The following is a 13,220-nucleotide window of genomic DNA, read 5'->3' as shown; positions in this document are numbered from 1 at the left end:
AGGGTTAAAATCTGTAGGTTTTAGACAATCGGTATGACAAGTACATGCTTTGCAATTAATGTTTAGTAATAAATAATATCAAAGAACAAGTGTTCATTTTATTCTTTTTATCAAATATAATAAACAACATACTATATTATGGAAATGATATATTACACACAGATTCATATATGTATGCATATATACATATATATACACACACACACCTTATACATACCTGAAACAAAGGTTGATGTCTTCCTTGTCCCATTGCCTGTGCAATAACTGCAACACATTCTAATGCAGCTCGTCTTAGATTTCGCTTCGAGTCTGTTAATAAGGGTACAATTTCCTTACACAAAGCATATAAATCAAATTCATAGCTTGGAAACGTCAGCAAAGCTGCAATTAAGATATTAATCATATCTTGTCTTACTCGTGAGTTCTTATGGCGTAGGTTATCTAACATAACACTAAGAACAAGCTTAGGTGTAGCATTTTGCATAAGTTTTATAGTCACTTTCATAATGCCTTGCCTAATAACAATCTTATTATTGCCCAATCGTCTTGCCAATGTTGATACAAGATGCTTCAGAAAACGTTGTGCATCTTGCTCAAGTTTTTCCACGAGAATACTTAAAATCTCTAGGGCAATAGTTGTTATTTTAAAGTTAGAGTCATCAAGTAAGTTATCTATAAAATAAATGAATTGTAACATATGTGGGCCCATTTTATAGAAAATTTTCTGTCTTGAGAGAGAATGCAGAATTCCTTTAACACGTTCAACAGCTGGTGCTCTGAGTCTATAACCATCTTCAAGTCGCAATATTTGAGCAATAATTTGCTGTGGAAACACTCCAAATTCATTATCATCAGAGTGAAATATTTCTGTTTGTTGACCATCTTGATAATTTGAATTCTGTGAGTGAGGTTGTTGGAATGGAAATTGGTGTTGGTGGTTGGTGTGGAAAATTGGCTGTGCCAGAGAATATTCTTGAGAATCATTCAAATCAGAATAAAGTTCCCTATCTTCAGGATGTAATTCTCTTAGATATGACAATCTAATATCTTCAGGTAGCCTATGCAAATAAGATTTGAATTTGTTTAAACCAACAAGTTCAGAAATTGTCTGTAGGGCAAGCATTGCAAGCTCTTGTAAATTATCATTGTAATCCTGTGACACTATTTTTGTTAGAGACTGGACATAAGGGAAAACGTGGCGACCACTCAGATCTTTAGTGAAAAGAATTGGTAAAGCAAAAACCCATTCTTTTTTAATATGATCGTTGCTATTTTCTAGTCCATAAAGCACAATGGCCTTGGACAATTCTTCAAAGTTTTTCGTATATTTCATATATAAATGCATAGCTTGTATTGAAGATCGACGAACAGGTTTTTTAATATCAGCAAAAGCTAAAATTAAATTTTTTAAGATCAAAAACATGCAAGAGTCAATATTAAATCCTAATTGAGGTATTAGATCTATAATCAAATGGAGACATTTTAACCTGACCTCCCAAGCAACATCAACCAAAACAACATCCAAGCCTCTGAAAATTGTCCACGGATCTTCCCACGGTAATCGACCTCCATTTCGTTTAACTGTCAATTGTAATTGTTTTAAAGTTTCCAGTTTTTTAATTGAACTTTGATCATTCAAGTGATCTAAAACTTCATCTTGTTCCATGTTCTTCATCATGTGGGGGCATGTACACAGAACTTAAATAAATTACACCACAACAAACGAGTCGGTTATTAAGGAAGAACGAATCAGTAAATGGACGTCACAGCCAAGACAGTCGAATGGCAACCGTGACAAGAACAATAACATAAGTCGCGGCTACAACAAGCACTCATCGCCACAAATAATTTTTAAAATACTAGCTTAAATTAGAAATATACCTTAATTGTATTTGAAAGAAAAAAAAGATTTCCATAGAGAATCCTTGTTATTTCATTGTTTCGTGCTATGATGTCATGAAAAGTCAAAGCAGCCGAGTAACGGAAATTCGGTAGCGTTGCTAACGTCAACAACAAAACGCAGTTGGGGCATCGAACCAAAGCTAGACTGAGCGATGTCCCTTCTTGTAGCTAACAAAAGCTCTGATTCTTTTCGAAACTGGCATGAAGACACATCGCAGTGAAGTAGTGTGAACATCTTTGACAGGTCTGATTCGTCTATTAATTTTGTCGGGCTCCGCATTGAAACAGGGTTATTCGACGAGTTAGCTGTTCGTATAGAAGTATAAACATGATGGCGACGGCTGAGATTGCGGCGATACTGCTGGAGAAGTTGTCATCAACAACAGCCTTAACAACAGTGGTCATGTGACAAAGCTGGCACGCTGAAGGGAAACTACTCTCATCGCTATACAATTAATGTTGATTTTCTTCAAACTTTCATTTAGCACCCGGCCAAGTGTGTTCCATTAAGCTGATTGGCAATAAAAATTCATCTTGTATACAACATCGCTATAAATGACAACTCAATTAATTAATTACAAATAATAGCGAAATAATTTTCTCAATTTTAAATGAGTTATTACACTCAGCTTTGATTATGTTTTCAATTAAAGACAGTTTCTCATTTCACTCACTAAATCACATTGTTTCAGATTGATCATTGCATTTTACTGTCTTTTTTTGAAATTTTTATTTTTTATTTTTTGCAGTACTTTATTCTCTACACTTCTTTTCCTTCAGGTGTGAGTTTCTTTCGCGCGCACGCACACACACACACACACACACACACACACACACACACACACACAAACACACACACACATACACACATACACCACACACACATCGTTGTATCTTGGGAGGGTCGTTATGCCAATAATAAACCCACACACAAATACGAAAACGAATGTAAGTGTATGTATGTATATGCGTGTATGTACGTACATGTGTGTATTTTTGTCAGTTTACATATGTATATTCATGTATGTATGTGCATATATCAAGTAATAACAATTGTCTTTTGTTCAACAGTCATTCTCTTGATATTTGTACTTTTACTACTTATCTATGTAACTAACCATTAAATTTTTTATTGTTAAGTGGGCGTTAACATATTTATTGTAGTGAGCCACGAAATTTTTATTAATTAAAATTACTATTTAAATTTATATTATTCATATCCGGGTATTTTGCGATGGTCACTCTGCCTATAAAATGTGCACCGGTTGTAGTTCATTATTTGTTATTATTAATTCATTTGTCAATTGATTAAAGTGTCAATGGCCAGTGCTGATCACCTGATCATGGAAACACTCTGTCCAACTGACACTTATTCAGCGTGGATAGGTTGGCTTAAAATCACTGTCGTCATCCAGCAGGGGATCGAAAACAGCTGAGAGGAATTGATCTGTCAAAGCCTTTTATTACGTAACTGTTGTTTTTACAATGTGTTCAACGCCCATTTTGTTGTCAAGATAGCTTTTGAGAGCCTTAAAAGTATTCTCTCCCTCTTTGTTCCTTACTTTTCTAACTTTTCAAATCTCTTTGTCCCGTTTCTATAGTAATAAATATTTATTCATAAAGGTGTAGATCTGACAGGAAAATTTCACAACAGAGGAGTGCATCCAGTTTTTGATAGTATATTATGGTGCTAAAATGATATTCCATGAACACTAATGACGTGCATGTAAAAAAATCAAACGTCAAACACGTGTGGGTGTAAGCAAATAGAAAAAAATAAATAAATAACATTTCGTATTGATTTCATTGATAATGATATGATTTCATGCATAAAACAAGTAAAATGATATCTAAAAAAAAAACGTTCACTAGTTCAATATTTCCTTAATGCTTGTTAGTAAAGACGATTGACATCATTATATGTCATATCATTTGTGTAAAAAGGTTCAAAATTATAATGGTTGTAATTGTTGCTCGAGACAAGTGTATAATATGGTATATCCAATGATATACCATACAAATTTTAGCCATCACTGTAATGTTTAATCTAAACCATATGGACTAATGTAAACTATTTTATGTTTCTATTACATCAGTCCATGAAGATTAAAAGAAAAAAGGTATTAGTTTACGTTCATCCATGTCTTTTAGATTACAATCACATATAGCTAATATATTTCAGATTACACAACATCAACAACAACTACTACTTATACTAGATTCCTAACTGGTTATAAGAGGGCGAGGTTGTCCTCTTAAACAATCTGCTGTAGGGGGTACTGCTGGATGATGGATTTTGGTGATGATGTTATTCTATGCTTTCCAATCCATGGTGCTGGCCTTAGCATGCTTGAGGTTGAGGCATTGTGACTTAAGGTCTTCTTCAATTTGTTTTGCCCATATCTTCTTTCGATTCTCTAGCGTGTGGGTCACTGCCACCACAAAAATTGATGTGGTAGAGTACCACTAATTAGATGAAAATTTATCTAACCATCATTTTATATCCATGTTTCAATGCTAGCATGTGTTGGCAAGTTTGTTCAAGTGTAGTGTGTTGACAGTTAATGTGGTCCTATGTCAGCTTCAAGGAAGTTTAATCCTGATATCAAACCTCACTTCTTCATCCACAGGCTCCTTCCACTTGTATTTACTTAACACTTCTTCATGTGAATCATATCCGTACCAGTGCAACTGTCTCTTTTCTTTAAACCCTATTCTTTTCATGCCCATTTTTCAATATCTCAGCCTACTTGAATGCCATTGTTCATAAATTCTGACATTACACTTTCAGCAGAATATGCCACATTTCTTTCAATCATCAGCATATCCTTTACATTCAGTGTCTACATCTCATTACCACGCAACTTGCACATAGATCAGTTAAAACAGAAATATGTTGATAAAGACATTAATTGTAATTATTTTGAAGAGCAAATTTTTGAAAATGAGGCTTGTTTCAATGTCCTAAGATATACATTGTTTTCAGCTATCTTGCTCAACTAGTTATTTTGTGTGTGTGTGTGTGTGTGTGTGTGTGTGTGTGCGTGTGTGTGTGTTCATACATGTATGCGTGCACTTAGTAAATCCCTGCTATAGTATTTTCTTCTACATATGTGATTAGGCTTTTGGTACCTAATCACATCTCACATTCAGTCTTTTCACAAAGGTAACAATGCACATCAAAAGATCATATTAAATTTCAGTAGGTCCTGTTTTATTGTTATATATCTTCTTTCTGGTATACACTTATGCTTCATATAAAGGAGCCATTCACTGCTAATAGATTTAAACGGTAAACTGTCATCCCTCATAAACTATATTATCATTAATTCTATGTCTAGATGTAATGAGCCATTTGAGCAGTTGATATCTTTTAGAGTTACTCACAGTTTAACGATGCTCATGTAGTTAGTTATTCCCATGCAGCTATATTTTTGCCTTCTTGCTGGTTTGCAACACAACACCCACCACCCCAACTCAACTTTTGCATATATCTTAATTATATTAATTTACATAATATTGTGTCCTTGTCTTCCCACCATCTATTTCTGAGCCAAAGCAACTTTTCTGAAGCTATTGAGTGTGAGTGTGGTTTGGTTAGCCAGGAGCTGGAAATTTGTTTAGACAGTGTGTTGTTTTCACACATCAAACTAATTGCAATATTCAGTTTCAATGAATTGTATTTATTTCCATATTGACATTACAAAAGTTACTTGCCAAAGGCTGTGATGCTAAATGCCAATAGCAAATGTGTGATCATGTACATTTGGAGACAGGAGATGTGCTTGGTGAGGTGGTCTTTTAACATGAGTTCAAAGTGGCATGGCTGCAAGTGGGCCAAGATAATCTCTTCAAGACTTCTAGCCATTCTGTCTTCTTTGCCTTGTATTTTTCCTGTGTCTCAATTTATAACCATGGTTTGGCACAAATATGCATGGAATTTTCCATTAGTCTTATTGTCACAGAAGTGCACCAGAATAATGATTAGCCAAAATGCAGGCCAAGATCACCTGATGCGTCATGGCCTTCGTTTATTCCTCAGCTGACATGGTTTAAAATGCTAAGTAGTACTACAAGTCTGCTATTACAAGTATCTTAGTTAACAGCTTTGTTACTTTTTAGACCTTTTTAAAGTTTTCTTTTACTTATTTCAAGATCATTCTATCAAATTTTAAATTTCTTTAAAAACATATAACAAGGCACAGGAATGGCTGTGTGGTAAGAAGCTTGCTTCCTGTGCATGCATCAGTCTATTCACTGTGTTGATTTTTGATGAGACGGATGGAATTTTTTGAGCTGCTTGGCAACGGTTTGTCAGTGAATGTTATACTGGTAGAAAAAAATGTATTCGGACCTTAGCGATTATGAGCTGTCCTCAGCGGAGGAGGAGCTCGTTAAGGTGGTAAATAGAATGGACGAGCATTTGGAAAGAGTAAAGAGTTTTGCTGAGGCTGCAGAGGTGAAGAAAAGAGAGGTGGACCTAGCTGGACTGAAGGAGCTGTTTAAGATGACACAGAAGGTGGGTGGTGATGTAAAGTTATTACCCCCAAAAAGGGTTATGGTAAATATGGAAAAGAAGACCATTACCTACAAGGTGTACTCAGTGGAGAGTGGGAAGGTGGAGCGGATGGAGATGGAAAAAATAGAAAAAGCATTGAAGGGGCTTTCGAAGGAAGTGACATATATAGCGAAAGGAAATGGAGATGGGACGGTGGTTGTCCTGTTTAGCACAGCGGAGAAGGCAAAGAGGCTGGTGAGTACAATGGTGAGAACAGAGGAAGTAGTACTTTTACCCATGTACCCTGGAAGAAAGAATTCTAAGGTGAGGGTAGAAGGAATCCCACCCGATATAAAAGTGGCTTGGCTTGCTGCAGCCGTCCTCATTGGTAGTGAGGAGGAGGTGGCTGTCCTCCAAGCCACAGAGACGGAGGAAGAAGGATATAGAGGAAAAACATTGGAAATCATCATACAAGCAGAGGTAAATCAGCTGGAGAATTTGGCGGAGACAGTGACATTGAGAGAAATAGTATTGAGAGGATGGGTAGAGGGCAGAGTTCTGTGATGCTTTAAATGTGGCCAAAAAGGCCACATTAGAGCTCACTGCCCTCTACAGAGGAAAACGACAGAAGAAGCAGTGCTGGAGATGGAGGAGAAAAAGGAAGAAGTACAGATAGAAGGAAGGAACAAGGAGAATGAATGGACAGTGACAGAATAAAAGGAAAAAGAGAAAGAAGAGGAAGAACAGTCAGTGGGACCCCAGACCAACTCCATCCCACCCAAGACCACTCAGACCCACTTTCCCCATACAGACACCAAACCCACCCACCCCCTCTCCCAACAGGAAAAAAAAAGAAGAAAGAACAGACACCACAAAATTTACAAGACCCCTCCCCTGGTGAAAAAGGTTACGTGTACATAGAGGAGAGAGTGTTATCACTCAGCAATGGGGAAAATGGTAAACAAAAAAACTAGATCAACGACTAAAGAGGACTCAGGACTCATAGGTGGTGAGTGGTGTTACTCAGTGTGGGATGAGTAACACTCTTTTCATCTTCTCATTTCTCAGTTATCATTCATGCATCATTATTTTGATATTTTGATTTTAATGTTTTTCATGTTCATTTTCACGTGTCATTCATAGTATCATATTTTATGTTGTAGTGTCCCCCTTTATGTAATGCTTTTATAGCAATTTAAAAGAAATATAGAAGCTTGCTTCCCAACCACATGGCTCCAGGTTCAGTCTCAATATGTGGCACCTTGGAAAAGTGTCTTCTACTATAGCCTTGGGTAACCAAAGCCTTGTGAGTGGATTTGATAGACGGAAACTGTAAGAAGTCCGTCATATATATATGTATGTATGTATGTATGTATGTATGTATGTATGCATTTGTTGTTTGTGTCAGTATTTGTCACCCCACATCGCTTGACAACCGATGTTGGTGTGTTTACATCCCCATCACTTAGCGGTTCAACAAAAAGAGACTGATAGAATAAGTACTAGGCTTACAAAGAATAAGTCCTGGGGCCGATTTATTCAACTAAAGGGAGTGCTCCAGCATGGCCACAGTCAAATGACTGAAACAAAAGAGTAAAAGAGAATGTGGATCTTTCAATACAGTGGAATTTTTTCATGTTTGTAAGCATGTATTAAATAGCTAATGAGTAAAAAAAAAAGTGAAATAATAAGTTTCCTTGAATGATAGTGTGTTGATTGTTAATTCCTAATAATATATTGGGAAAGTTGATAAAAATCAGGTGGGGGTGGTGTGTCAAAAGAAAGCATAAGATGGAAGTAGGAATGGGATTAAAAGGAATTGATTTTAAATGGTTAGGTTTAAGAAAATATTACCAACAGCAGTATGGGCAACAGCAAAATGAAATAAGAAGAAATGTGCGGGAACTTACATATAAAAATGAACTTGAAAATGGCAATAGCATTAATGATGATGCTGATGTTGATGATGATGATGATGATGATGATGATGATGATGATGATGGTGACGATGATGATGATGATGAAAACAACAGCATCAGTGATTATAATCCTTTCTTTTATAGGCACAAGGCCTGAAATTTTGGAGGAGGGGGCTAGTCGATTACATCGACCCCCAGTACACAACTGGTACTTATTTTATCGACTCCGAAAGGATGAGAGAGAGGCAAAGTCGACCTGGGCGGAATTTGAACTCAGAACAAGAAGACAGACGAAATACCGCTAAGCATTTCGCCCGGCGTGCTAACGATTCTGCCAGCTTGTCGCCTTAGCATTGGTGAGTATAATGATGACCGCGCCAGTGGTGGTGGTGATGATGATAATGATGATGATGGTGATGGTGATGATGATGATGATGATGGTGATGATGATGATGATGATGATGATGACGACGACGACAACAAAGCCGACGACAACTACAATGCGAACATGAAAATGAGGCTGAAAGTGACCAGCGTAATTGTAAAAGTGATCAGACTACAAGTGTCCACCCATAACTAATAATATACAATGCAATAATATATTTTTAGTTATCAAAGAAAACACTTCATTAATTCTCAAGTACTTCTTTCGATATACAAAAATATCAAATGATATTTATTTTCAGATATCTTGTAAATTTTTATTCTTATTTTTTTAAATATAAAAATAAAGAATAAAAAAATTAAACGTTTGTACAAATATATCAATCAAAATTATTCATTATCATTGTTATATTTGTCCTCTCAATAACTTGGACGTCTTAAGTTTTATTTTCAAACTTTCTCAGTTATTTGCCATTTAGTTGATTATTTAGTTGCCTAACTATTTCAAAAAAAAAAAAAGAAAGAAAGAAAAGAAAATGTTTTATTTTATTCAAAGGACAGAGCATCTCCTCACAGCTAGAATAGACACGCCCAGACAGTTGCGGTCAGGATGTCCAGAGAGAAATAAACAGCTAAGGCATGCATCTTATATAAAAACAAAATCTTACAAAGCCAAGACTACACACGATATTCAATCTAATTCAATCAACTTTTCTTAAAATCCTTCGTCGTAATTTATAAGTGTTTTCTTTTTCTTCGGCGTTGTTAAGTTGGTGGCCTTTGTGATTTCCATGTACTTTTGCTGTTCATTTACATTGTATTCTGATAAATGAAAAAGAAAAAGGGATATGGAGAAAGTTACAAAAAAGGGAGGTGAGGTTCAAATACTTGCTCAATATATTCGTTTCTTGATCAATACAATATGAAAATCAAATTTTAACGACTCCGTTGCTAACTGCGAAAAAAAATTATAGATTTTTGCTACTCTTTGATTATAATATACCAGTTTTATTTTGTGAGACTGCAGATGTTAATAATTTGACTGCGGCTGACTTACTTATCATAGGTGATATTTTGGGTGAAAATTAAGTCTTATTTCTGCTTTCTTTTTCTCTTTAAAATGCGAACGATTTCTAGTAAGCCGAGCTAGCGCATAAAAGCACAAAACAAATTATTCATTTTTTTTTTTTTGCATGAGTTAAAATACAATAATACGTAATTTAGTTCTTAACTTTGTTTTTGGATATTAAAAAAGACGTTTCGAAAACCAACAGTAATAATAATAATAATAATAATAATAATAATAGTTCTTTCTTCTGTAGTAAACACAAGGCCTGAAATTTTGGAGAAGGGTGCTAGTTGGTAACATCGACCCTCAATTGATACTTATTTTATCGATCCCGAAAGAATAAAAGGCAAAATCGGCATCGATGGAATTTGGACACAGAACGTAAAGGCAGGCGAAATGCCTCTAAGCATTTTTTTCCTGTTTGCTAACGATTCTGCCATCGAATAATAAGACTTTTAAACAGATGAAGGAAATTTTTTGGCCTGTGCTTGACGATCATAATTTACAACAAATAAATAATTTTATATTATGGAACAGCAAATCGATGAAAAAACTACTACAGAACATTTAGCAACAGATTTTTTTTCCAAATACTTGTGTCATTGCGCTATCTCCCCTCAAATTCTTTTAATTATCGAAAATTGTCTTTAGATGTACCATTCATTCGTTTCAATTTTTTTTACTTAATGAGAGAACAAAAGGACTCAATACCAACATAGGAAAAGAAGAAAAAAAACATCAGGAATCTGATAAGACCACACCCTCCCATCTTAAGTAACGATAAAAGTCCTTATGCCAAACAAGCTGACAGAAGCAAAATTAATAAATCAATTAATTTCGTGGTTAATAAACGGACTGGTACAAAGTGAAATGGTACATTATAATGAAAGTTCACCAAGGCGATTTTTGTAAATCGCACCCGCCACTTTTACGACCGTAGATTGTCTAGGTTTTTCGTAAGGATCATAATGTGAAAATTCTTGTACTTACGGGATTTTCTTTTAGTTGAGCAAAGCTTCCCAATAACCTTTGATTTTACGCTTTTTATCACATACTGTATTTGTATTTATATTATTTTCCACACCTCCATTGTTATTCATGTCGCTAAATACATGTTTCAGTTAATTCTTGCTCCACATTATATTATGAATGATCAAAACGTCTAAAACATTTTATTCGAATAAACTCAACAGTAGAGCAGTGAGATGTGGTTCCGACGAAAGTTTCGATCTGATTTTAATCAGAGACGTGGAATTTATGGTGGTTATCTCTCTTAGCAAATGCGCTTAATACAACGAAACATCAATTAAAAGGTGGTAAAAAGTGTTGTTTTGACGGATCACCTATTATCCGTGTCGTGTCCGACAATAGCGTTAAACCTATGAGTAACTATGCTATAAGATGTTGATTCTGATCAAACAGACTAATGATCAAAAGCATTCCAGCTATGGCCATCTCAACTAGGTGGTTTTCACTTACAATCTATCTTGGACACATTATCCAACGTTTCCTTGAAAGAAAACAGTAGAGACTGATACAGGGGATAATTAACTGTTATTTCTGCAGATCATATTACTTGGCTCGAGTGATGCTATAATTTGACGAGTGGGACCTTTTTCTTTGTTTTTTTTTTTTTTGTTTTATGTTTACTATTGGCACACTAAAATTTTGAAATACAAACCGAAAGTTTTTGGTATTTCGTACAACTTGGATAACAGTAGGGTTGACAAAAAATTGATATTTCAATTATCTCTAAATAAGAAGCTAGGAGTATGTCAGAACTCTGTAGCTTTCGATTGGTTAAAGTTACCCAACATTTGCAAACTTTAAAGCTATTAACTTTTTTATAAATTAAGTTATGGTAAAAATGAATTTCACTTCCATAATTAACATACAAAACTACATCCATACACCAAATTTGAAAACAATTGGAACAAAGTTTAAAGAATTGAAAACTGTGAGCGAAACAGACAAGGTCCAGAATTTCTAATAATCGTAATTTTGGGAGATAAGAATGAAACCAAATTAAAGTAACTGTTTCAGTAAAATTATCAGTGTTTTTTGGCATTGGACATACGTTTTAGAAAAGGTGGTTTACGTGGCTATTTTTGAAATGTCAAGTCTGCATCAGTTTCAATTGATATGGACTTGACTCAGTTTTCAATTCTCACAGTTTCTACAGCTAAAAACGATTCCAATGAATTGTGCGACAAATCTTCAGTATAAATACTTACTATGGTGACTTGTCACTGTAATGAAGATGAAATTTAGTCGGGAAGAGGTGAAGAAATCGGAATCAAAAGTGAAGACATAGATCAGAATCATTAACACATTCCAAAAGCGGCGTCGCCAGCAAATGTTAGCAAAAGAATTGTTATGGATTATATACCAACAATAAATCATTTCATTTCTTTGGATATATACCCAGTACCATAAATTCCTGAGTTGTTAAACCAAATGGACGCCGCAATGATTTTTTTTTTCTCGATCAGAATTGTCCTGTTATTACTAGTTTCCCTTAGCAAAAACTGCGGCATTACATAGCTTTTTTGAAGCAAAGACAAATCGAAATTCAAACTGGAAATTCAATCCTTTGTCATGGGATGAATCCGATTGTTTTGGAGACCCGAAACAAGTATTCTTATATTCTAGTGACGAGTCCAATCCGGAGCGAAAAATTGCAGACGCAGGCGTGGTTGTGGGGATCTGAAACTTGCTTCCCAACAACATTGTTCCGCATTCAGTCCCGCTGCGTGAAACCTTAGGCAAGTGTTTTTTCTGACTAGCCAAAGTCTTGTGACTGGGTCTGGTAGACGAAAACTGAAAGAAGCCCATCATATGCGTGTGTGTGTGTGTATGTTTGTGTTTGTCCCCCACAACCGCATGACAACCGGTGTTGGTGTGTTTACGTCCCCATAACTTAGCGGTCCGGCTAAAAAGACCGATAGAATAAGTACCAGTCGTAAAAGAAGAATAAGTATGGTGGTGGGGCGATTCTTTCGATTAAAATTTCTTCGAGACGGAGCCCCTGCATGACCACAGTTCTAATGACCGAAGCAAGTAAAAGATACCGAAGACTACGCATCCTCTCGGGATCAGAAAACACTTTGATCTTAATTACAATTGCTGGCTTACTACAAAGCTCATATGCACATTAGAGTATTACTTCATTATCTGAGAAAATGCAGTTACACATACAAACATCTTTGCCAATACGTTACTCAGTCGTAAAACCTTTTCAGGTGCTACTTTGGCGTGTGATCTGCAAGAGAGATTACTCAAGGTTACTTTTTAGTTTACTTTTCAATATCTAACACCCGTGAAATGTTGGCTAAACCATGTGATCAGCGGCGAGACGAAGGTAGTTGCATTTTTACAAGAAACCAGAAGGCAGTTGCATTTTTACTAGAAACCAGCACTAAATTCACATCATTTCTTAACAAAAAGA

General features: G+C 35.6%; 1 protein-coding gene and 1 long non-coding RNA gene across 5 annotated transcripts in view; both read right to left on the bottom strand.

The window, feature by feature from the left end:
* The window catches only part of LOC106873141 (TOG array regulator of axonemal microtubules protein 1), a 111,036-nt gene extending 108,724 nt beyond the window's left edge, over window positions 1–2,312 (bottom strand). For 2 of the 3 annotated variants that reach the window (XM_089364926.1, XM_089364927.1), the window contains exon 1: window positions 218–2,312. In XM_089364926.1, coding sequence (XP_089221052.1) covers window positions 218–1,678 — 1,461 coding nt within the window. In that variant the 5' untranslated portion in view covers window positions 1,679–2,312. The remainder of the gene's footprint in view (window positions 1–217) is intronic. The other variant, XM_089364928.1, reaches the window with a different exon arrangement.
* A 6,918-nt stretch (window positions 2,313–9,230) lies between these two features.
* Window positions 9,231–13,220, bottom strand: LOC149132163 (uncharacterized). 2 transcript variants are annotated; one of them, XR_016244716.1, is made up of 2 exons: window positions 12,007–13,220; window positions 9,231–9,525 (listed from the first exon to the last, which is right to left on the bottom strand). It is a non-coding gene; the product is annotated as an uncharacterized LOC149132163 (long non-coding RNA). The 2 variants fall into 2 exon arrangements; XR_016244717.1 differs by lacking the exon at window positions 12,007–13,220 and adding an exon at window positions 10,763–11,946.

This window comes from Octopus bimaculoides, chromosome Z, assembly GCF_046866305.1.
Source record: "Octopus bimaculoides isolate indiv1 chromosome Z, ASM4686630v1, whole genome shotgun sequence".
Classification (NCBI taxonomy): domain Eukaryota; kingdom Metazoa; phylum Mollusca; class Cephalopoda; order Octopoda; family Octopodidae; genus Octopus; species Octopus bimaculoides.
Note: the sequence above shows the minus strand (reverse complement) of the source record. Positions and strands in the feature narration are given on the sequence as shown.